Here is a 25,820-nt window from a genome sequence, read left to right as displayed (position 1 = left end):
GTTTTTCTATCCATCAAATCTTTCCCCTTTTTCAAATTTTTACTCTAGATCGACTGTTTATGAGCGCTTGTGTCAGAGTTCTACCTTCCTGGACCGATATTTCATCTGATCTGTTACATCATTCATCTTCGCGCCATGTTCGTTTTGACAGCTACAGTTTTTTTTCCCTCCTCTCTCTTACATAATTAACATGACTTTTAGACTGACTTGACAATAGCATTTTGCTTTTAACATGTAAAAATTAAAGTTTAGTTTCAACCCATTCCAGAACCTTACATAGGCTACACTTATTTATAGCTCTAATGAACAAGCAATAAAGTAATCATTGGCCAGATCAAAAACGTCTTTCCTTGAAAGGGATACCAAGATAATGTGAGGTTCCGGATGGAATTCGAAATTACATGCTAAAATGTAAATGAGCTTCTGACAGAGCAGTTAAACTCCCACCTTTTGAATGAAAAAAAATGACAAAGTTAAACAATGATGTAGCAAAAAGTTTTATTTAATTAAATAATGTCTTGAGATGATTATAAATTCTTGATGTCAAAAAGGTAAACACAAAAGACTTGAATTGTGAGAAAGTATTTACCAAACTGAAATCATATCTGATTGGCATCAGGTTGAATGTTGATGTTGACTCCTCCCATGACCCAAAATATCTACAGTTGTCACCTGGAGACAAGGATGGACCAATTGGAAAGTGATGATGGATATTGATCAATTGGAATGCATGATCAGGGAGAGAACCCTTTAAAAACTCATATGTCAAAGACACAGGTTCTTTCTCCAAGATCCAAATTATTTTCTTGAGGATTTAAAACTTATAAAAAGTTCTCACCCTGTAATCTGTCTTCTCTAGCTGATCAATTTTCTCTCAGGAGTTACACTCTAGTCATGTTAAAATTTTAAGTTCCCTGTGATGTGCTTTCTGAATGGCTGACTGTTGGACAAACACCTCAGTCAACCCCCAAGTTCCCACCTGATCTGAAATTCAACTGGACGAAGTAAGCCCAGGGCCATTGATTCGCCAGATATCAATCATTTAGGGACTTAGCATCGACTTAGACTAGCAACATTTAGACACTCTGGACTTTATTTGAGTAAAGAAATGTTTACAAAATTTCAGCCTATATCTCCTAGGAAAGACTCAGATCATAATGGTCTTAATAAATGTGTTCTTTTGTAAGTGGTAATACTAACTCAGTGACCAAACCACATTCCCATATCTTTTGACCTACTCATCATCCTTCTGTAAATTTTGGCTATTTTTTGGGCCAAATTGGCAACCTCACATCAGTATTGGCTTACAGACTCAATTGGTGTACCCTCCCAAACCATTTTTCAGTATAGGATAAATGGCCTTCTTTAATGAAAATCATTATGTTTTGTTTTATTCATATTAATAGTAAGATATAGCTCAGAAATTTGTTTAACTAAAATGTTTACTTTACATTGAAGATTCATAGGACTTTCAGCTAACAAAACTGTATCATCTGCATATAAAAGTAAGTGCAAATTCTTATCTGCACCAAATGAAATGCCAGGGAGACAACAAGAATCAAAATCCTTAACCAAGTTAATGGAGAACAAGGTTGGACTTCACACCTCACCCTGAAGCAAATTTAATGTGAATAGAATCAGTTAAACCTGTATCAGACTTAATATGAGCATTAGCAGTGTTATGAAGACTAACTTAAACAACAGAGAAAATTACTACAGTAGAACCTCGAAAACTCGGCCTAATGTGGACCGAAGAGTGGCCGAGTTTGTTAAAATGCCGGGTTATCGGGAATGGGGTTTAAAAAAATAAGTATGAGTGTTTCCTTAGAAAATACTGTACTGTACTTGTATGTATTGTTTACTTGAGAATACAACAGAGAATAAACTGCCCAAATACCCTTAAACAAAGGAAAAGTACGTCTTTTATGAAGGCATAGAGCCTTTACTACATGAAAATGAAAATTAATGAATATATTGTACAGTAATTTACCTGATAAGACAGACCTCAGAAAAATACTTTATGAGGCATAAAGCTGTCTTTATCATGAAAATTAATTAACTAAGGATTTTTTTGCCCTGCCAGGGTGTGGCCGAGTTATCCGGAGTGCCGGGTTATCGAGTGCCGAGTTTTCGAGGTTCTACTGTATCACTAACTACTTAATGAGTGCAAATCTTCTGTAAAATAAGATGGTTCAGATCATCAAACGCAAGCTTTAAATCAATAAATAAGGCATAAAATTTATGCCTTTCAAAAGGGCATTTGGTTTGAATGATAGCATTTAAAAAAAATACAGTATAATCTAAACAGCCATAGTCATGATCAACTCTAAAACCAGCTTAGTGTTCATGGATAATCTCCTTGTTTTCCAATCAAGAAACAGTTTAGAATGCAGTTTAGAATGCAGTTTCCTGCAGTTTAGAATGGAAGTAAATAGTTTGTCAATATTAAAGAATAGGGAAACTGACCTCTAGGACAGTTACCAGATTGAATAACATTATTAAACATTTTGAAAAGAGCAAAATACAAGGAAGGAGGATCAAACTTAATAAATCCAGATTTCATTTGATCTTAACTACAAGTCATTATTTTCCACATATGAAATAGCAAAAGTTAACTCCTCCAAGATAATGTCTGTATCAAGAGTAAAATTAGAAACAAATAAGTTGTTACTTGATGGAGTAAGTATGCCAGCATTAGAAGAAGAAAAAAACAGAGCTAATTTTTAGTTCTTTTTTTTCTGATCATTGGTAGATCACTTGCAAACAAGAACATGAAAAGAATTAACAATCAGCCAGAAATACAATAAGTTTACAAAGTTAACAAGTGATGAGTTAAGTCTGTGATAAAATTGTTTCTGCTTTAGTCTGTATAATGTCTTGTAAAATTTGTTTTGGATATTAAAAGTTTGATAAGTATCTGCAGAAAATAGTGTCAGTGGTTATCTAAAAAGGGTTTTGTAAATCGTTCCTAATAGCAAATAGTTGTTCATCCTCAAACTAAGTCTAAACTGATATAAAATTCTTAGAATGGGATTTAATGAAGCCACAAAGACCTTAGGTCTTTTGAATTATCACAATAATTTTAGAACACGTGGCAGAATCAGTATCAAGGAGAAATGTGTTACTTTTAGAACAATTTTTCTCACTCTTGGTGGAAATCCTAGGTAACTGGTTTACTAATTGGTAACTGAGCAACAGGCAAACAGTTCATTTCAGAGAGAGCAACAAATAGGTTAAAAATAAAGAGAGAGATGATCAGAGCCCTGTGGTACAATTTCAAATTTGCCAACAGAATTAGGAAAGAGAAATTGTGAAGTAAACATGTAATCAATAACACTAGCACTGTTGACTGAGATATACCGGTATATGAACTCTCCATCCTTGTCATCAAAAACAAATCCATTTAGCAACATCAATGAATGATAGAGCAGAAACTTGATTAATTGATCATCTTTGCTATTCGTGTCTTCATCTTCAGATTTACATTGTTCAGGATATGCATCATCAAAAAGAAGACACTGAAAGAATTGCCAAATACAAGCATTAATGTCATTAATTTGACAAAATATCAAAGAATCCATCAATTGTAGAATGAAAGATTCAAGCAGGAGGAATATATGAACAAGCAATCAGTATATTAGAATTGGGAAATATTCATTTTTAACAATCAGCCAAAATCTATTCATGTCAATCAACTGGATGTTTGTAACAACTTGGGGATTATAAATGAACAAAATTCCACCACTAGCTCCTCTTAAGGAATACTACTTTACAGCATGAATCTCAATAAACTTTGAAAAAATGAGTGGAAAACAAAAAGTATGAGTTAACCAGGTTTCAACAAGAAAAATACAATGAAATTATGAAATTAATTTCCAAACTGAAGGAAAAAGAACTTAGTACTTAAATCCACAGCTTGGTAAAAAAAAACAATTTTTATATTGAAACTAGCTATATCATTGACAGAAAAGGTCTTACTCAAGCTGTCACATAACTCATAGAAAATTATAGAAAATGTCATAGAAAATTATTATGGTAAAACCTGGCTAAGTTAAACTGCATTAACTTGAAGCTGTCTACAGATCCTGGGCACAGTATATAGTTTTCCACATAATATGATCTCATTAAGTTAAACTTGATGGTACTTTTAACTCAAACCTATTTTCCCCATATACCTTCCACTCTTTGATAGGTCCATGATCTTCATTTTCTCTTATATTCTGTGTGAATATAGATGATTAAGATAAACAAATGCTACAGCTCCAAGCATAATACCATGCCATTAGAACTGTGTATTGACATCATTTTACTGATACATTTGTTAGTGGCATTCTGATTTGGACACAGATGTCTTGACAATGCACTCAAAGCACCATAAACTGTGTGTGTGTGTGTGTGTGTGTGTGTGCATGTGGTAAATAATATGCAAGTGGTCATGTCTTCCTGTATTTTCCATTATGAACTCTTTATTTTATATAGATCAGTGAACTAGATAATTGGAATGACAACCAACAGATCTTGCAGCATTGCCTTCAAACCGAATGTAGTCGCTTATGCAAAAGAACACTTCAGAGAAGCAGCAATGTAGAAATTCAAAGTACATCCAAAGTGAATTTGCAAGTAGAGGAGCAAGCATGATGATCTTAAGGCTATCAACAATAAGAGTGAAGAAAAGCTGGCAGGAAGAGAGCACAAGCAGATCAGCAAAGAATTAATGTTAGATATACCACTTATGCAAGTTGCAATTCAATAAATTTCCACAAGAATAGAAGTTAATTACTACTTCGATCTGTTTTGAAGAGTGAACCAAAAAGTAGAGGGCTAAGCACAGATGCCACCTCATGGCTGTTTATTTGTTTAAAAAAACAAATAATACAAATCATTGCTTTTCGTACAAAAATATGAGAGATTTAACACTCCCGTCAATGATTTGTCCATTGTCTCTTACATGAAGATTTTAATCATTAATGAGTCCAAGTTGTCTAGCACATTTAACATATTTTATAGCATACACCAGTTTGATTAGAATATCCACTATCATTTCATTGGTAGGACAATATATAATTTTTATATTCTCATCCTTCACTTCATTTCTTATGAAATGATACTTGATGTCAATATGCTTCATACATTGACTTATACATTGTTCTCTGCCACTTTTATACAACTTTGGTTGTCTTCATACACAGTCACTTCCTTATTGATGATTTCCTCAAAATCCTGAAAGATTCTTCTTAGCCAAGAAGCTTCCTGAGTGGCTTTACAGTGCAACATACTCGGCTTCGGTTGAAGACAGCATTACATTACTTTGTTTCTTACTGCACTAGGATATAGAGCTGTCCTGTTATTTAAAGATATAACCTGTATGTGATTTTCAATCTCCTGCCCAGTCTGAGTCGACAAAACATTCTAGTGCGGTTGTAGTGTTGTTGTTTTCACCTAATTTCAGCTTCCAATCAGCTGTTCCTTCAGATATCAAAACATTTCCTTCACTTCATTCCAGTCTGTCAATCTTGGTTACTTGGCACTGATGGAAACTTCTTCTAGTATATCTGGGTATGTGTTAGTTGTAAGGTACAGTAAACTGCCTATACCTCTTAGGAATAACTTCTATTCTTGGTTTCCTGTCTTTAATTTTGAAATAGCAAGATTCCCCTTGACCCTGGCTGACTTTTGCATTTTGAAGCCCAAATTCTTTTAGTTTTAGTTATAGTGTTTCTGATCTAGTTGGAATATTTCATCATCATCTCGATCAAATTTGATTCCAAGATAGTGGCTAATATTTCCAATGTTTTTCATGTGGAAATACTTGTTAATTTCCTCTTCCAGCTAGTCCAGTGCTTCTCTGGAAGATGATGCAATTACATCATCAACATATACTGTACAATGACATACATTGTTTCATGGCTACTTTGGCAAGTGTACAGACAAGAATCATTTTTGCTCTGCACAAAGTTGAATTTGGTCAGTACTTCATGTAACTTTTGATTCCACTCAATTTTGATTCCCCTCTGCTTCAATCCGTAAAGTTTTTCACAAGTTTGTGAACTTTACTCAGTTCACCATTATTATAGCCTTATGTTGTTGCATGTACAGTACACTATGTAATGTAGATCGTAATTCACAAAAGCTGTCTCAATGTCATAATGGTTTACAAGCATTTTATGTTTAGCCTCTAAAGTGAGCAAGATTTGATGAGTCATTGGTTTTGCTACTGGGGCAATCCTTCCCATACTTTTACTGAAGCTTTGTGCCATCAAGTGAGCTTTGTACTGTATTGGTTTACCATTTGGGTCACGTTTAATTTTATATTTCCACTTGCTTTCAATAATATTTGCTTCTACTTCTGCTTTCTTCAGCTGCTAATGTGTTTTTGTACATATGTTCTTTTGTTCCTACCAAAGAAAGGTGGACCTGTTCCTACCAAAGAAAGGTGGACCCAATGGTTTGTCAAGGTTTCATTATCCTTCTCCCTGTAACAACAGGGATTGTATATGCGATTGTTTGGAGGCCTGTGGCTATGCTGCTGCCATTTAAGGTTTCCATGTTTTGCGCTGTCTAGTTGTGGAGATCTTGTTATACGTGCCCTATTCTGTTTGTTCTCTCCTCCAAAGCCAGGATGTTGTTTTCTTGTTCTGTTGCTCACTCCCGTTGTTCTTGTTAAGGAGTCTGTTTTTTTTTTTTTTTTATGTTTGTAATTGGAAGCTTGTAGTCAAGCAGCTGTTGTTAGGCTTCCAAGTCTTACTCACCCCCAATTGGTGGTGTTTTGTAACATGCACTTTTTCAGTTTGTTATACTCTTTCTTTTATTGTTGTTCCCTCTGATGAAAGGAGGTTGTCTTTTCTACCCTCTTACAAGAGGGAATTGTACATACACTGTTGTAATTTTGGAACCCATGGCCACTTGGCTGTGCAGAAAGAGCCTCTACTGCCTCTAACATAGGGGTTGTTATTCTACAGTTATGTTGCTACACTCTGTAATCTAATTGTATTTCTGGTTTGTTTAATGAATGGCACCCACAAGTCAGTGGATGCTCTGAGATCTTATGCTTCACACTTTCCTGTCATCCTTTCTTTTTCTTCAAGCTTCTTACTTCTGCTATAACTCTTCATCCTTCTCTTCCAAAGATATACCGACTGGTCAAGGCCTCCTCATCCTTTAGTAGTAGTAGCAATTGTTTGACTGACTACGATGTGCCATTATTTCTGATTTACAAATCTCTGCATCCATTGCCTTTATCCACTCATTTGCATCCTTTCCATTGATAGCTTCATCATAGATTTTTGGTTTAGTGACAACAATACTTTGCATTACTTCAATCAGTCTTTCTGGGGCATGACCTTTGTTGTTTCTTATAGAATGACAGGGTGGGACAGATAGTTCTCAGATTGCTTATTAAAGATTGTTTTCTTGTTTAGATCAACTTCCATGTCACTTTTGATGTTGTCTTTACTGTGGATGTTTGGGAGGAGTGACTTGTTGGTTGAAAACATTTTAACATGTGGATCCTCTTCTATAAAGACAACATCACAACTTATCTTAACTTTTTTAGTTAAGATATCTAGCAGTCGATATGCTTAATTGCCATTTTCATATCCTATAAATCTTGTTTTAGTTGCCTTTATGTCTAATTTCTTCCTCACACCAAAAAGAACTCATGTATGCAATACATCCAAAATGATGGAAATACTCGATATTTGGATTCTTGCCTCACTACTCATATGGTGTTGTCAGATCCTCTTTTGATGGTAATCTGTTCCAGATACGGTTTGCTGCCCCAATAGCATTTTTCTAATCCACATTGTGTAGCATTGATCTCACCATTTCACAGAGAAAGTGATTTTTTCATTCTGCTTTGCCATTCTGCTGTGGACAATCTGGTGCTGTGTCTGAACTTTATTGTTGTGTTCTTTGAAAAATTTATGCAAATCTTCATTCACAAACAGTCCATCTGTCAGATTTGAACTTTTGCATTTTGTATGCTGTTTGTGTTTCAACATAAAGGAATATGTAAACTATCTTTGCACTAGCCACAGACATGTTTCAACAGATAAACTTTGGTATAACCTCTATAATCACCTATAATAGTTATGTAATATCTGTTCCCACTAGGAGTTCTTACCTTCATGGGTCCAGATGAATCATTGTGAAACAATTCAAGCTTTGTACTACTTTGATTCACTGATTCTTTTGGGAATGGTTTTCGTTGCATTTTATTTATTATGCAACTTTCACATCCAAGAATGCATTTGCACTCACTAATTGTTACAGCTTCAACATTTTCAGTAGTCATATTCTGCATTATAGCTGGATCTTGGTGACTGTGCATGTCACAGATGCACACAATGCTTCTTGGGCATAGACAACAGCTGTAAGGTATGATGTTGCTCAACACAAACAATGATTCCCAAAGCTCAGCTTTAACATGTGTCTTGCCATCTAGTTTTATGTAACACTGCATTGTTTTACTGTTGAAGTACACATCATAACCTCATTGCATCATTCTTAGCACTGAAAATATATATGCCACAATTGAATGTGAATTTAACACATTGTCTAATTTTAACTTGGCTTTTGATTTACCTTTATCACAAACCAGTTCACTATGTTCAGTGCCACTTGCAGGGACTTCTCTTCCATCAAATACACAAACAATTTCACTACTATTGTTATCCAATTTATTGAAGAAGTCTCTAATATTGGTCATGTCCATTGTTGCTGCTGAGTAAATATACCAATCTCTTGTAGTTTTCACAGTAAGATATTGTTTCATATCTAATGGCATATCTTATGTCGAGTGGCATTTGTATGTCAAAATAAAAGATCTTTTTACTAAATTACTGGAACAAAATCATACACAATTGAGGACCTTTAAAGTCCAGTAACACAAAAAATTTTAATGAAAATGAATGTTTTTAACCATACCCACGGTCTGCATCAGGTTTTTAACCACCAAGATTCCAAAATGGAATGCATAGAACAACAATATTTGAAAAATTATTTTTTAAAATTTGGAATAATACCAAATGTATATAGAACAATTTTAACAGTAGATATTACAAAAATCATAAAAAATATAACTACCCCATATATAAATATTTTTAAGATGTAAATAACGGCCCAGATAAAACTACTATATGTACTGTACAGTACACTGTATCCTATGCATGGAGGTACTGTTATGAAAAATCAGGCAACATTGGCATATGGTTAGATGAAACTATTATATGCCAGTACAGGTAACTCCCATATAAGACGGGAGTTATGTTCCAAAAAATTGCCATGTTATGCGAATCCGTGTTATACGAAACAAAGAACTAGTACGAAAAGAGGTTACATTCCAAAAATTAAAAAACATGCTATTATATTTTCATAATTAAGATAAATATTGTTATTACAATTTTCTTAAGTGATACATATTAATATAAATTAAACAATGTTTTCTTCGTCATCACTAAGCACTATTAACTGAGGGTGTTTTTTTTTTTTTTTGCAAGATATCCTTATCCTCTGAACATTTTTCTGCATTATCTTCAGATCCATGCTTTACCTTTTGCAAAAAAAAATGCTATTTTAGATTACTTGCTTTTAGTTAAAAGATCTTTATAAATTTCCTTATATGGTGCTAAGCACTTATGAAGAATAAAACAAGTATGGAATAAGGGAAAAACATCTGACAACACCAAAATCAGAAGCATCAAGATCTGGCAACATTGAAACAAGTTTTGAGAAGGGCTACATGTATCAACAGAGGGCGGGAAAAGAAAATTTACATACTTAAGTACTAATAGTTCACGAAAATAATAATTTTCATGAACTATTAGTACTTAAGTATGCGAAAATTTATTACATTTCATGTTGTATGAGAGTTTTACCCAATTCTTGAACCATGCTAGAGTGAATCCTTGCTATAGAAGTGCCATGTTATACAGGGGTTATCTGCATTTTATCTAACTACTATATGCCAACAGTAGATAGAATCACAAATATATTCTTTTTTTATGAACTGCTTTGATCTTCTGAAATCATCAAAACAAACTAATGTAATAATAACACACCTTACACTCTATCACATTTATTAATTCCAAAAACAAACATTTTCAGTTATGTTTGATGCCCATCTGAGATTACTGTTTGGAGCTAATAAATGAGCTGGAGTTTAAGGTGTATGATTATCATTTCTAATCATGTCCAGTAAGACTTTAAGACCAATTGATATTAAGACCATGAGTTATAAAATAACATTAGTTTTGTAAAAATTAGATTGTTAAAGAAATTCATGCATTGAACATGCAAATTTTTAAATTTGTTTAGGTTGTTTTAGTTTTTTTCTTTATAATGGCCAAATTCATATTAATTAATATATATAGATGTAAGTATGCCGACTTTCAGGGGAGGATCGTTAATCCCCTGTCAGGATGAACTAGCTATGTTCGTGTGTGGGTGTGGAGGAGGATGCAGAGATGACAAGTATCTTAGAAAAACCCTAAACACTAAAAAACAAATATTTTCTAAACACAATCAGCTGGTTGGAAATCGATAGCGTCAATGCTCCTTTAGTTGTTTGTTGTATAGGTGGCCCCAATTTTCACTCCTTTGTGTTGACTTGCCAAGTGTGTTGTGTCCTTGGCGATCGGAGATTACATCAATCTCCAATCTCCCCTTTTTGTCCATCCTGATTGGTTCCACGTTTGTCCCTAAGTGAAAGATGAGATCCGTTCGTGTCCTGAGAAGGTTCGCTTCAGGAAATTTATCCAACACAATCCATTAACTTTGGATGGAAGGTGTACATGGGACTTTGAATTTGCACTCATTTTACCCTATTGTTATCTAGTCTATGATGTCTTAGAATTTTAATGACCTGACGCAATGTCCCCTTTTATAATTAACCTTTCCCCTCTTCAAGATTTTCTATTTCTAATTATTTGTATACGAGCGCCTTGTCAAAGGTCCATCTCTACTGGAGGATGCTGGTTTAAATTTATTGTGTCATGTTTTACATTAATAGTATTTTTTTCTGGTCTCAGTTTCATTGACTAAAACAACTGAATCTGATCTTTGATTGGTTTTAACAATGGAGGGTTTTTTTCTCTCTAGTTTTGTTTTAATTTCTAATATAAATGTTTAATTTCAACCTGTTTTTGGGACCTCACATACAGTACACACTTAAGGTAGAACAGGATTCATTATGATAATGATGAACAATTATTAAATATTTGTTCATCATCATTTATAATTAATAAATAAATTTCATGTTAGCATTTTTCAAATAAAAAATATTGAGTATTTAAAATTTAAATAGTCTTCAAAGTTTATAAAAAATGATTTATTAATTTAGATAATTTACTGAAAATCAACATAAAATTAGTTATATGATTTTCATGTTGTTATAGATATTTTTTTAAAAAGTGAAAAATAATGAAATAATTTATAATTTATTTTAAATTTATTGTATTTTCTTGCATATAACCTGCAGTTATGTGTTTAAAAGTCAGTTTGAAAAGGAGGTTTAGATTATACAATGGGGAGTGTTATATGCCAATTTTAAATTGTGATTATGAACTCATGTCTGTGGAGTAATGGCTACTCCCAAAGGCACAGTATATATGATGGAGCAGGTTATTTGTTACAGCAAGTTATAGACCTGAAAATACAGTAAACATAACTATTAAATATGATAGTTATTTTTGTTGTATATTATAAAATTATTTAACTAAAATATAAATAATAATGTATTTACTTGCATATAAGACGACCTCACATATAGGACAAGGTGTGACTTAATTAAGATCAAAATAAAGAAAATTAGATTTATTAATACAATTCTATTATTATTTTGTTTAATCACAAGTAAAATATTGAATAAACATAAATGCACACATTGTCCTGCAAAAATTACTGGCATTTTAAACTTTTAATAAATTATGTTGTCGATTTTACAAGATTTTTCCTTAATGTAAAGCTGGACAATTGGAAACCTTTTATTGCCAATTCTTAACAGTCGAATCCACTCTCTGTCGATTACACTTATGAGTTTCTTTGAATTCTGATTTTCAGATAATCATCTGTTTTCACGTGGGAAAGGATTAAAACTTATATTGTGCTCCCGTGTGATATTGGAATTTCAGTCTGGAATTCAATTCAAAAGCTTTGCTTTTCTTCTTGCTATTCATCTTTACTGACAATATACGAGAACAATTCAAACGACCCAGATAAAATAATTGTTTTTAAATACAAGAGGGTAAGCATCTGGTAAAAAATGCAAATACACAGTTCACAAAAATTATTTGCAAAAACACAAGAAATCTTTTGCTTGCGCATAGGACAACCTAGGAATTTGAAGCTATGATAAATTAATAAAAACCTCATCTTATATTTGCAAAAACACAAGGAATCTTTTGCTTGCGCATAGGACAACCTAGGAATTTGAAGCTATGATAAATTAATAAAAACCTCATCTTATATGTGAGTAAATACGGTAATTAAATTTTGCATAGAAAAATTATTTGATAAATAATTTTACAAATATCCTATTTATGATATTTCTGAATTTAAGATGATATAATTAAGAAGTTTTTCTTCACTATTTTTAGTCATTGGTGTAACTGTTATGTACAGTTCATTAGGGTATCTGAATTTAAACTTTTCTTTATATTGTTCTTTATATATAATTGTAATCTTATATATTTACAATTTCTATCCTTCCCAATATTCAGTATCAGAAATATCCTCTCCTGTTTCAACACATGCCATACCAACTTCCCAAACCGTCCCAGATAATGAAGAAGGACCACGACCAAGGTCTGGACCAGGACGCTTGGTCACTTCAACTAGAACACCTCCTAGATCCAGCTCTAGTATCACAATCCCATTATCATCCACCTCCCCTACTGGTCAAAGTGCTGGAGATGTTTCAACATCGCCTCATCAACCCCCATTTCCTCTACCATCCTCTGGAACCCATAATCAAACATTGGAAATAAAATTGGAACATCTTAGTAGGTAAATATATTATTTTATTTTATAGATGGACGTTCAAACAAATTTACTGATTTAATTTTCAAGATGGACCAATTAAATTTGTAAGTTACTAATATTAAATAAGCATTAGTTTTTAAAAAAGAATTTCTCTTCTTACTATATCTTCATCAATTCCTTAGTATTCAATAATGAATGAATGTTGAACACTAAAAAAGAAAAAATAATTTTATATTAAACAGAAGAATTATTTGAGAAATGATTTAGAATGATTTGTGAATTAAAAATGTAGTCATTCCATAAATTATAAAAATATGGAGAAGCTGCATTATATATATATGTATATATATAATAAATAGTAAAAGTAAAATGTATATATATATATACATTTTACTTTTACTATTTTTACTGTAATTAATTTGCCATAAATTAATTTTAATTAAAAAATATTGAGAAGATCCCAAACAGGTGAACCAGAGGGAAAATGGATAAATAGAAAACAAATGTAAACCATTTCTTTACCAAACAGATTATTTTCACAGGTTTATAATTAATATTGATATCAATCAATCAATAATCTTTATCAGTACTAAAATATAGTACCAACCAGCACCACATAGGCACAGCCGGGTGGTTATACAGAAAATATGTTTACAAAGTATAGTGGGATACAAATAAAAGGAAACATTGAGCAATTATAAATAATAAATAATAAAAATGGTAAATAAAATAAAGTATAAAAAAAAAGTAAAAGAGTGACTGTACATTACACTGATGTTGATGACCAGTGATAAAGTAAGACAGACATGAAGAAGACTATGTACATTGTTACATAAGTTGAATTATACAATAAAAGTGAATAGGAATACGAGCCTTAATTACAAAATATTTACAATAGGTATGTACTGTACAAGCAGAGACTGAAGATGGTGGGTTAACTTGTAAAACAAAACCCTAGTTAATTGGAGTTCGCTGGAAGTAACTATGGATGAGGTGTCGGAAAGCCTTTAACATATTGTTCTGAAGTAAGTCACTTTCTTGGCATGGCCAGGTGTTGCTCATAGGTAAGAGAAGACGGATTGGAAGCTTAACATCCTCCAACATTGGGCCCTGGAAGATGTAATGCCAGACCCTGTCTGGGACTCCGCAGAGATTACATTGATCACTGTTGGAAATATTAAACCTAGCCAGTAGGTGTTAGACCTTCTGTAGCCGGTAAGAAACTGGGTGGTATGACTTGTATCATGGTGATAAATGGCTGGGAAGGTGGCTGAGACCCTGGGGATAAACCTCCTCATTATGCTTCTGACCTGACAGTTGTTCCATCTCTCTTGCCAACTGTTCATTGCCTCTGTCCTAAACAGGTTTTTGATATGGGAGACAGGAGTACTGTTGTATAGGATGTCACCAATGGAGTGGCTGGCTGCCTCTCTGGTGAGGCTGTCTGCTTTTTTGTTACTGTGGAGTCCTGCATGCCCTCTGATCCATGAAATGGCAAACACATTGGTGGAGGTAGCGATGCAGGACTGAATCCTAACCACAATTGGGTTCCATGGGAGGAAGTTGTTAATGGCCTCAATAGTTGATCAGCAGTCTGTGAAGATGTTGATCCTCTTGTTATAGTAATTGCTATTGCCCACTCGATTGCCATACAGATAGCTGTGAGTTCTGCTTGATAAGCAGAACAGTTGGCGGCAAGGTGGCCAGAGTTAATATGGAGTTCTACTCCGTCCTGGTAATGCCACAAAGGCACTACCTACTTTGTCCTCAATTTTTGAACCATCGGTGTAGATTGAGAGGTGACCATTCTCCAAAGGCTGGGTACGTACATAGGGCCTCTTGAAAGGTGGAAGAAGGTCTGGAGGATGGCAATATGTCTCAAGAGAGGAGATAGAGATAAAAAGGTTGTTCAGACAGACGCTATGTCCTTTTCGAAGGTGCCATGTATTAGATGCCAAAGAAATGGCAAGGTCGATAGGGAGTTTGCCAGAGATGACCTGTAAGACAGCTGTGGAGAGGTGGAGAAGGCACGGCAGATGTGTAGAAGGGCTTTGCACTGAGCACTACGGAGCTTCTGTTTAATGTGCACTCAGTCTAAGCAGCCAGCCCAAACAGGGGTGGCGTAGCAAATCATTGACAAGAAAACGCTGTCATAGATAATGGAAATAATAGCTGGGGAAAACCCCCATTTAGACTTCACCACCCTGGAGATGGAGTTGAAAAGATGGTTGGTTTTATCAGTAGCATATTTGATATGGTCTGCCCAGTTAAGTTTGTGGTCAATGATGACCCCAAGATACTTGATAGTGGTTGTAATCTTGATTGAGATCCCTTCCATTTTTATGGTAGGAGGCCTAAAGTACAGATGGGGTTTATCCGGATTAGTAAAGACAATAGCTTCAGTTTTATTGGCATTAAAATTAAGCTTATGATTAAGGCCCCACTCCGTGATGTTAAGAATAATATGCCTAGCCTTGCACTCCAATTTGGAACAAGAAGAGGCTGCCAGAAGGATCATCGCATTATCTGCATACATGAAGACCCCATCACAGTCAGAAATATCCGAAGGAAAGTCATTGAAAAGAAGGTTCCAGAAAACTGGACCAGAAACAGACCCTTGAGGACAAACTCTAACAACCTTTCTCGTTATATCAAGGTTGCCAGAAGAAAAAGTGACATACCTGTTATTAAGGTAGTCAGAGTAGACATGAAAGATGTTTGCAGGACAACGCACCTGCCGCAGCCGTTGAAGAATCAGCAGCCACCAAGTGGCATTGTAGGTGTTACTGATGTCCAGGCTAAGCCCCAAGACGTAAGGGTAAGAATGAAGAAGAGATTTGACCTTGTTGGTCATGTCAAGAACAGCATCTGTCATGCCCTGGCCTTATCTGAAGCCAAATTGTTGGGGAATGAAGAAATTGCTGGTCTCGAGATGCCAGCTCAGCCTGTTACAGAGGAGACTGTCGTAAACTACAGAGAGAGTAGGCAACAGAAATACAGCGAAAGTCGTTGGGAGTGCAGATGGGCTGACTGGCATCTTTGGGAATAGGGACAATTCTTGCCTTCTTCCAAGAGGCAGGGAAGACACTGTAGTGTAGACAGGTATTGAGTAGATTGATGATTGTCATTGGACGGTTAGACCAGATATTCCTCACTACCTCTGTCAGGATGCTGTCCAAGTCAGGAGCTTTGTGTATAGAAAGTTTGCTGATGGTCCAGTTGACCTCAGCATGGGTAAAAGGAGGAGAGTCCTCCATATCAAGGGATTGATAAGCACAGTTCCTTAAGTTGCTGTGAAACTCAACATCCTCCAAGTGGTTGTTCTCTAGGCACACGAAGTCCAGGATAGCATTAATGGTGGTGTTCAGGTTGTTGGTTGGACCACTACTAGAATTGAGTGTTGATAGTCAGGTTGGGTGCTTTAGTTTGTTTGCACAGAGATGGTATACAAAACCAAAACCCCAAGGATTGGTATGGGCAGAGGAGCAAAAGTTCTTCCAAGAAGCAATTTTTGTGTCTTTAATTGACTTTTTGTAAGTCACTTGACAGTTCAGATAACTTTGTTTCAATGTATCCCTATCAGTGTCCCTGCTCCTCTGGTACTGTTTGCAGAGCCTGTTATTGGTTGCACGCATCCTAGCCAATTCATTACTCCACCTGCAATGCTTGGTTTCCACAGGGGAATAGTATGCTCACAAGCTCTGTCGATGGCACTAATGGTGTTGTTTATGAGGTTGATGGCCTCATAATTATTATTGTATTGATAGTATACATCCCGCAGAAAATTACAAAAAAAAATAAAATCTTCATATAACCCTCCCTACCATATACACCACCCCTCTGGGGCAGCTATGGAAAGGAATATAATTACTAGCATGCAGTTTAAAATTGCTTTCTCAAGCATTAAAATATTGCTTTTTCTGTTTCATTTCTGTTAACAAATCATTGTATACACATGAATACCAACCCCAAATATTTTATAGTTATCATATTAATTTCCAGATTATTCAGACAAGTTTGGACAACTATTATTAATATAAAATAAATTTTTCTAAAGATAGGTGGTTACACTGCTGATGTTTTGGTACTATAGTTTTGGTTCAAGAAAAACTTTTTCATTAATTTATTTTATCATTTGAAAGTAATATTAGTTAATGTCAATGTTATTTTGATAGTGACATGCAACAAAGAGTTGTTCTGCCACATTTATAGAACATATTGTTTATTAACAATTATCTGACCCATTTTGCAAACTAAAATTTTTAATTAGTTATTATTTTTTTCTAATTAAAAGTTTTATATTTTAAGAAACTCTGAATTAATAAAGTAAGATTTATTGTAAGACATCTTATTATACAAATAATTTATCCTGTTAATCTGTTCCTGACCCACAAAACAAAGCCTTCTTTTTACCTTTTTTTTAGTTGCATTTCATGCATAAAAATGCCTAAAAATGCAATATAATATATAAAATGGATAAAGATATATTGAAAAATGGATAGTGATGGAACATTTTGCTTTTAATACACATAATACTATCAACTGAAACTGAAGCCATCACTTTACAAAAAAGTGTTATAAATAGATTCTTGACTCTGCCTAGACGAAATATAACCAAATCAATCAAGACAAACAATTTTTTTCCACGCATTCTGAAATATTATGTTTCAATTGTTTTGATTTCAGTTTTAATTTAAATTAACTAACTAATTTTGATTTTATTTTTGGTTTTCACATTGAAACTGACACTAAAAAACGAGTTGTATTATAATATGTAATATTACAGTACTAGTGGATGAGCCCAGCATTGCTCAGGCAAACAATAACAGCAGCAAAGATTTAGAAATACAAAATAATCTAATAATCTTGCCCTTTTATTATATTATGTTAATTGATTTATATTTACAAATGTTATCTTATGTAAGAGTCTATTACACCATATGTCCAATCTAACACATTTTAAAAATAATTCTTTAAACTGTATACAGTAGAGGAGTAAAGAAATTTTAAAATGTGTTAGATCAGTCCCTTGGTGTGATAAACCCTTACATAAGATAACCTTTGTAGTTATGTATAAATCAAATACAGTAGACCCCCCCAGTCAAATTCAAAAACGATATATGTGACGTTACTGAATTTTCACAAAGACATTTATATTACGAGTAAACGTATGTACAGTTACAAAAGTTCACAAACAACAATTACAAATACTTCTGGTGTAACAAAGTTCAAATACTTTTAATCCACAACAACAGGTCCGTTGAAAAGGACACCTTGCGACAAACTCCTTCAAACGTTAGTTACCGCACAGCGAGACGAAACAACCTTCTAGGCAAGCTTAGGTGAAGCTAGACAAACGTGAGTTCCCTTGATGTGTCCTAGGCGAACTAAACTTCCCGCCTAAACTCAATCCTTTTATACGGATTGAAGGAAATGGAATTCCATCAATCAGCGCTTAGTAGCGCTATCGGATGTCCGCTGGTGGTACGATGTCTTCCAGCCAATCCATGGTCGAGTTTCCAAAGTCGCCAGATCGGCGCTCCCATGGTGACAACCGTCGTTCGTTTGAAAACATGGAAAAGCGCAGGAATCGTATGTCGGACGATTTTACCCCGACACCCCCTATAACACGGTAGATACGTTCTATTTTATATGAATTCTGTGTTTTACAAGTCACTTAAATACATGAACCAATCACAGCCCAGCACATGTGCAGTTTAGGGACACAGCTGTTTGAAAGGTTTTCTTCCATAAAATTAATCGATTCTAGACTAATTTGACTCAACATTTCCAAAACACATATAATTTTTTGGGAATAATCCATATAAACCAGGGGTGGCCAATAGTTTTTGCCCCCGGGCCGAATTGGAAAGAGAACTTTTTCCATGGGCCGAACCAGAGGCTGTCCTAGGAAGGTTTTGAGGTGATGCGAGATCTCACTGTGGTGTCACCCCGTAGAGACTAAATTGTAGATAGAGATTACAGATACATTTTTCACATTATCATGCTTTATCAACATTCTACACTGTACTTATGAGATGTGTAATGGAGGGTTAAGTCTAAACGCTCAGTGAGCTGTTGATCTTTTTTTTTTTTTTAGGCATCAGAATTTTTCATCGATCTATTCGGATGTAAGTAGTTAATATTGAAAGATTGATCGTGGGCCACATAATTTCATTCAATGGGCCATATTTTGGCCATGCCTGATATAAATTATGCTATAAACAAAGAATTGTAGGATTACTTACTGAGTGTGCACCGTTCAACGCCATTGCTTAAGCTTGTTTTCGTCGCAGAGTGGTTCATCGAATGGCGGGCACGTGTTTCCTGATAAGTTATTTTTCTGCGAAAAATTCACTGAACTTTGGAGACGTCATTAATATAAATATAATTTTTATGGCCGTTAAATAATAAATGGTTTTTAGTAGGTCCGCTGCTCGTTTAAACTCAACGGTTTGTGCAGTATCCACTATTGTTCTAGATTCAACCAATCCTGTCACGACACGAGTTGGAGATGATGTTTTACCATATTATAAGAGTCTCTTTTAGCATGTTTATACAAACACGATCGCAATTTTTTTGCCGTGTTTTAAGAATCTGTATTATATGAACCTGTGTTATAGGGGGGTCTACTGTACTATAATATAACAAACATTAAAACAAAAACCACATAAATAGTTTGGTTATTTCAGCCTACCATTGTCATGTTTATCTATATGCTCAGGTGGTATGAAATGGCACAATTTCATTGGTCAAGTAGACACCAACACCAATTGAAAATCTTAAAAAATTTATCATATTTTTTCCAAATGTTAACTTTAAGAAATTGTTCCCTTTACAGCCAAATATCAAATGGTAATCTTCCAATGAATGAAGTTTCACAAAAAATGGACCAAATATTTAAACTCGGCACCCTTGAAAACCACTTAAGGCATTTTTTTGTACTTTTGCGGTAACCTTGTATTATGTAATTTTCCTATTCAAATGCCACCATAACAATGGTTCAATAGAAAGAAGGGACTGTTACAGAAGGAAGTTGAAGTAATTTGACCAAAAGTAGTTAATGATTTCAAATATTAATAGTTGGCCAGTATTAATTAGTAAAGTGATCCATATTGGATAGGTTGTAATGGCTCCGCACATGATCAATGTTGCTAACCTCAACATCCAAAAGACTTTGTATGACACAATTAGATAAAAAAAAATCTTGTAAACATGCAAGAATAATTTCTTTTTATGTGATTAATAGTGTTTAAATTTTGTCAACAGATTGTATAAACTGTGCAGGAAGTGTGTTCTGGTAAATATTGCATTTATGGAAAAATTATTGGGCTGCAATTTGAGAAAAATTATAGATGTATAAATTCTCACTGTTGTCACCTATCTATCTGTCCTTTCTAAATCTCGAGAAAGGAGTTAGATAGATGAAAGTCAAGACCAGATGTGGAAAGCTTAGGGCAGGAGGCCCAGATTAACTATATAAGAACTTCCAGTCTAGACAGGAAGTCACGTTACTTCAATTCAAAATTTTCCCCCTAAGTTAGATAGATAACCCGCATGACTCCATCGTTAACATGAGCAGTGTGATGTATAGGGGCAAGACCACCACTAAAAGAACTGAGAACATTCTGATGATAAATTGCAGCCCAGCATTCTGACAATGTCCCAATAAATAAATGTTTGTTAGAACTAGTTTGGTTTATTTGCTTAAGTCAACGTGACACAGGAAGAGTGATCTGCCAAGGGGATGTGTCGCAGGGAAGACTTTTATGTGAAGTTGGTCCCTATTTAGGTTTTACTAACATGAAGAGAACCCACAAAACTCCATGCCTGAACTCACAACTAACTACCAGTGTTCAGTTGTTTTATACTGTAATATAAAAAAAAGGATATAATTTTTAAAAATATATAAGAATTATATTTAGTTTATTATTTTAAATTTTTTGCCAATAGATGGTGCTATGTGTAAATTAGCAAATCAAATGTAGATAGAAATCCAATTGATATTTTGGGTGGGATGTATGATATCTAAGTTAGAAGTATGTGAATGTAACTGCTGAATTTGGTAGCAATTGGTCGAATGGCCTAAGAACAAACAGTATAGTGAACAAACAAACATGTTTTCATTTGTATATGTAGATATTAATAAATTTTTGTTATTTAATTTGAGTTAAGCACTTTTAAACACAGATTTGTGGATGTCATTTATATTATGCAAATGTCAATTAATGCAGGTTTTCTTAATTAATTTGATTTAAATTCAGTTATGACACACATCGAAAAATGGAAATACTATCTTACCCGCATACACATTGAAAACTAATTTGAATAATATTATCATCAATGATTCATGTCATGACATCTAATGATGCGAGATAATCTCAGTACCACTAACTTCTGAATTGATAGTTTGGTTGGCCCATTAACACAAGAAGTTAGAAAGAAGTGGAGTTGACTGTTTGTCTCTTGCAACTGCACCTATTGGAGCAACAGCTCCTTAAAACATCTAGCACAGACCTTTACATGATAATGCAAAACAGAGAACTAATGCAGGAACTCAAAACCTTCACGCATAAGTTATTGTCATAAGGGTTGGGGACTTGCTGCAGTAGTTGTCACAAGTTTGTATGGCAAAACGTCTTTTGTTTGTAAAGTATCTATATAGTGTTGTATGACTTAATGTTTGTTTGATTTACTGAGCTTATGTAATAAAGGAATGTTCTCTTTGTGTGCTTAAGTGAGACAAGGAAGAGTCTGATTCCCTAGTAGGTGAAATGAGGATTACTCAATGGGAAAAAAAATGTCTCTCTCTCTCTCTCTCTCTCTAATCAGTGGCACCAGCTCTTGTCAAATAGCTTGTTTGACAACTGATTTGTTGTACCAGAACAAATATGGAGTTAAAAATTTTCAAACAATTCAGTTTATGAACAAAAGAATGGCATTCGAAACTCAAGGTTCTTCTATACATAATTTGCAAATTATAAGCAGGAAATTATAATAAATATATGTTATTGGGATTAATCTCACAAGAATCAATTCCATTAGCATATACTGAAATTAACTCACTTGAAATATGTTTTATGTAAGATTCTGGATCTAGTATTTTTTATGTTGAATGAAACATGGAGATTTTTATTATACAGAAAACTTTTGATAGAATTGTTGTAAAGATTTTTAAATTTAATTAGCAAATAACAAACAAGAGTAATTTTATTAATTTTTAATGCTTAATTATTTTAATATTTTTAGGCAAGTGAGAAATGTCGAAGCTAGACTAACTGCTGACATCCAAACTATCATGCAGTTATTAACTCACCTTATTCAGGTTGGAGCAATACCAGGGGTTCCTGTGTGTCCTACTTTGTCCAAAAATACTCCTTCATCCACACTGTCGTCTTCAGAAAGTCCTTTGGATGCTGTTTCTATGTCGAGACCTATAACACTTCATCCTGGAGATCCTACTAGAGGTAGAGGATTTCGAAGATCTGTTAGTCTACAGAGTACACCATTGACATTAGACAATGCAGTTCTAAGGCCAGTGTTTCGCAGTTTTGATATACACAATTGGTAAGATTGATTAATAAATTTCTTGTTTATATTAAAATTAATATTATAATAGTCTCTTCATTATTTAGAATAAATAAATAAATAAACAATTTGAGTGAACAAATTCTTCATTAATTTATTTTTAATAAAAAAACTTGAGAAATTTTAAAGTATTTTAAAGAATCTGTTGCTTATAGCAATGTCATGAATATAGTTTTGTGTAAGAATTACTTAATGACAGTAAAAGCTTTCATGTAAAGAAATATATGTCACATCATATTTTATTAGTCATCATCTTGTATTTCATATTTTTGTGAATACTTTTTAAACATCTCATTTAATACAAATAATTGAATCTATTGAAATTGAAATTTAATATAAGAAAATGTTTCTTAAATTTAACTTTCATTAATATCATTTATTTTAAAATTTTTATATGATTTATATTCATTACTTATTTTGGTATTTTAACATTATATTATATAAAGATATATTTAGTAAAATCAAAAATATTTATGAAATTAATAAAATACTTTATTAATCTTAATGTCTTCTTATATAGCTACATATTTTTGGCCATTAGTTTTGGACTTATCACACCATGTTTTTTTAGGAATCTTGACTTGGGGTTTCTTCTCTTAGTTGGACTGCAATTGAAAAAATTGTACACCTGTAAATTTCCACTGTTTTCAGTCTGTCTGTCTTTCCATAATCTCGAGAAATGTGTTAGATAAATGAAATTCAAGACCAGATATGGAAAGCCTAATACCCCATTCGCACTGAGCATTTCGATCTAGATTGTAACCATGGTTGGCAACTATACCATGGTGTGATCTCTCTTGACCGTTTCAATCTCAACTGAAACAAGGTTCAATCATGATCAACTCAAGAGAGTTCTTGAAACTAGATCCAGTCATAAGAGAGATCCCACAATCCCATGCACGCGAGAAAATACAAGATGGCTGCAAAACACATGTCGGGCTATCAACAGAGAAATAAAAAAAGTCATCTGGAGAGATGATGACATCTGTCTATTATTAGATATATGGCAAGAAAAAGTATTTATTTCTAACCAAAACTTCCATTTTGTTTGTTGGTGTTCGTGACTAACCACGTAGTTATGTCAGTTTTATTGTCACGTATAATAGCCAGGTTCTTCTCACGCAAACTGCCTGTGTGAACAGCTTGACGTTTGTCTGCTGTTCATATAAAAAAGCATTTTAAGTAAAATTAACAAGATGTTAATTTTTACATACAACATAAGGGCTAGAAATTTTGTCTGTTTAATTGAGGTTTTAATGTATGTTGATGTATTATAAAATAAATAAAATAGCATATTTCTTATGTTTCAGTAAATCTGTTGGGGAAGAGCATGAGGTAACAAACAAACAAGAACCTCCTCCTCAAACTGATCATCATTCTAAAACTGTGCCTCCAACTCCAGCCGGAGATAAATGTTATATTGAACCACCCAGGAGTTTATCACAACCTACTGATTTGTCACATGTAAGTACAATTAATATAATTATAATCTACTTTTTAAATCTTGTTATTTTATTTTTAAAACTTAAATCAATGAAAAACAATATAAATTAATTAAACTTGGTTTAAAAATAAAATGTGGATAATTGTTGAAAAATTAATTTCAAAATATTAATAAGGCAAATTTACATTTGAATATGTATAAATCAACATATTATTTATAACACAATTGAAAATATTATTATTTAAGCCATTAATAACATTATTTGATTACAGTAATTGAAATATATTGAATGTAAAACTTGCAAATTTTCTTGTATAAAATACTATTAGTCATCATCAATGAAGATCAGCTTTAATAGAACAATGTCCTTGGTCCAATTGTACAGTCAAACCTCAGCTTTCAAACGACTCACTTTTCAAATAAATTGGTTCATGAATAGAATGTCAAACTCTTAATTGCAAGAGCCAGCCACAAATGGTCAACTCTCTATACTTTCTGTATTAAAGAAAGTCGACAGCTTGACTAATCAATGACAATCGAGGACTACTGATTCAGAAGTTAGTGGTGCAAGATCGCTTTGTGTCATTTAGGGTTTCTCATTTCCCATTCTGGGATTTCGAGAAAAAAGTGATCTGTTTCCCGGGATTCCAGGATATAATTAATTATTTTTAAGATATATCATTCAATTTTGAGATCTATTTTATAATTATTTTTCATTTTTTAAATAATTTAATATGTCCTGTGTAAAATATGTATTAAAAATTACCTTTGAATTGCGTAGAAATTTTCATAAATAGTAAAAATTTATTAAAATTTGTTGGAAACTGTTTACAAAAAAAAAAAAGAAAAGCAAACTTATATCAAACTTCTAACTTAGAAGTAATTTTCATTTTTTAAATAAAACATAATACAAAATATTATTGTAAATTTTTATAATATTTTAAAAAGCAAAGATGATCAATACTCCAATCATTCCATTTGGTTCTTATTTTAGTAGTGATGAAAAGTCCTGCTACAGAGAATGCCCTTTCCAATTCAATTGATGTGGGTGGAATTGTCTTTAATGCATTTAAGAGACGACAAATATTATGTGGTTTTTCACCTGTAGCCTTGAATTCGTTCATTTTCAAGATGTGTTGCAGTACTTCTTTTGCTGTCTAGTATTCTTAATTTGTCAACCTCGGCTGCTTTAATAAGAGCATCCAGCTTATTGCCCAATAATTCGGCAATTCGTTTGGCTTTAATAATCAGTTTTATGAAGAAAAACTTCATACTTGTTTGCAACCTTGCCCAATTTGCACAACCTGGCATAATGCAGTTATTGAAGCTATTGGGCATGGTTAAAAATTAAGACAGCATTAGCGCAATTTTTCAAGATATTATAGGTTCTGACAAGTAAAGAATTTTCAGAATCCTGCCACAAATAAGCTATGTATTGATTACTGACAATCTGTGACATGCCATAATGAGCAAAAATTTAAGAAATGAATAAGCAGGCTTAAAATTAATAAATGCAAATGTATTCTGACAGTTTGAGTTAATTATACTTTCTATTTGCAAAATTTTCTCAACCTTAACACAAAATAAGAAAAAAGTGACCTTTTAAGAAATTTGCAGGATGTCCTGGAATAAGAAGAACAGCTGGGATCCCATTAGAGAAACCCTAGTGTCACGACATGAACCATCAATGATGTTGCTATTTAATTTACATTTCAATGCACGTGCAGAAAAGATATCGCTTACGTTTTTCAGAACAAATATATTCAAAAATGTGGACATTGTGTAACATTGCAAACATGAAAAAGAACAC

General features: G+C 33.5%; 1 protein-coding gene across 1 annotated transcript in view; it reads left to right on the top strand.

Moving 5' to 3' along the window:
- The window catches only part of LOC111619450 (potassium voltage-gated channel subfamily H member 6-like), a 149,010-nt gene extending 124,240 nt beyond the window's left edge, over positions 1-24,770 (top strand). The window contains exons 16-19 of the mRNA XM_023361155.1: positions 12,717-13,002; positions 22,228-22,545; positions 23,877-24,030; positions 24,283-24,770. Of these exons, the coding sequence (XP_023216923.1) occupies positions 12,717-13,002; positions 22,228-22,545; positions 23,877-24,030; positions 24,283-24,285 (761 nt within the window). The 3' untranslated portion in view covers positions 24,286-24,770. The remainder of the gene's footprint in view (positions 1-12,716; positions 13,003-22,227; positions 22,546-23,876; positions 24,031-24,282) is intronic.
- Positions 24,771-25,820: the final 1,050 nt, after the last annotated feature.

The sequence above is a fragment of the Centruroides sculpturatus genome, unplaced genomic scaffold (genome assembly GCF_000671375.1).
Source record: "Centruroides sculpturatus isolate CEXI.00-Female unplaced genomic scaffold, Cexi_2.0 scaffold107, whole genome shotgun sequence".
NCBI lineage: Eukaryota > Metazoa > Arthropoda > Arachnida > Scorpiones > Buthidae > Centruroides > Centruroides sculpturatus.
The sequence above is the reverse complement of the archived record's forward strand: the minus strand, read 5'-3'. Positions and strand labels throughout refer to the sequence as shown.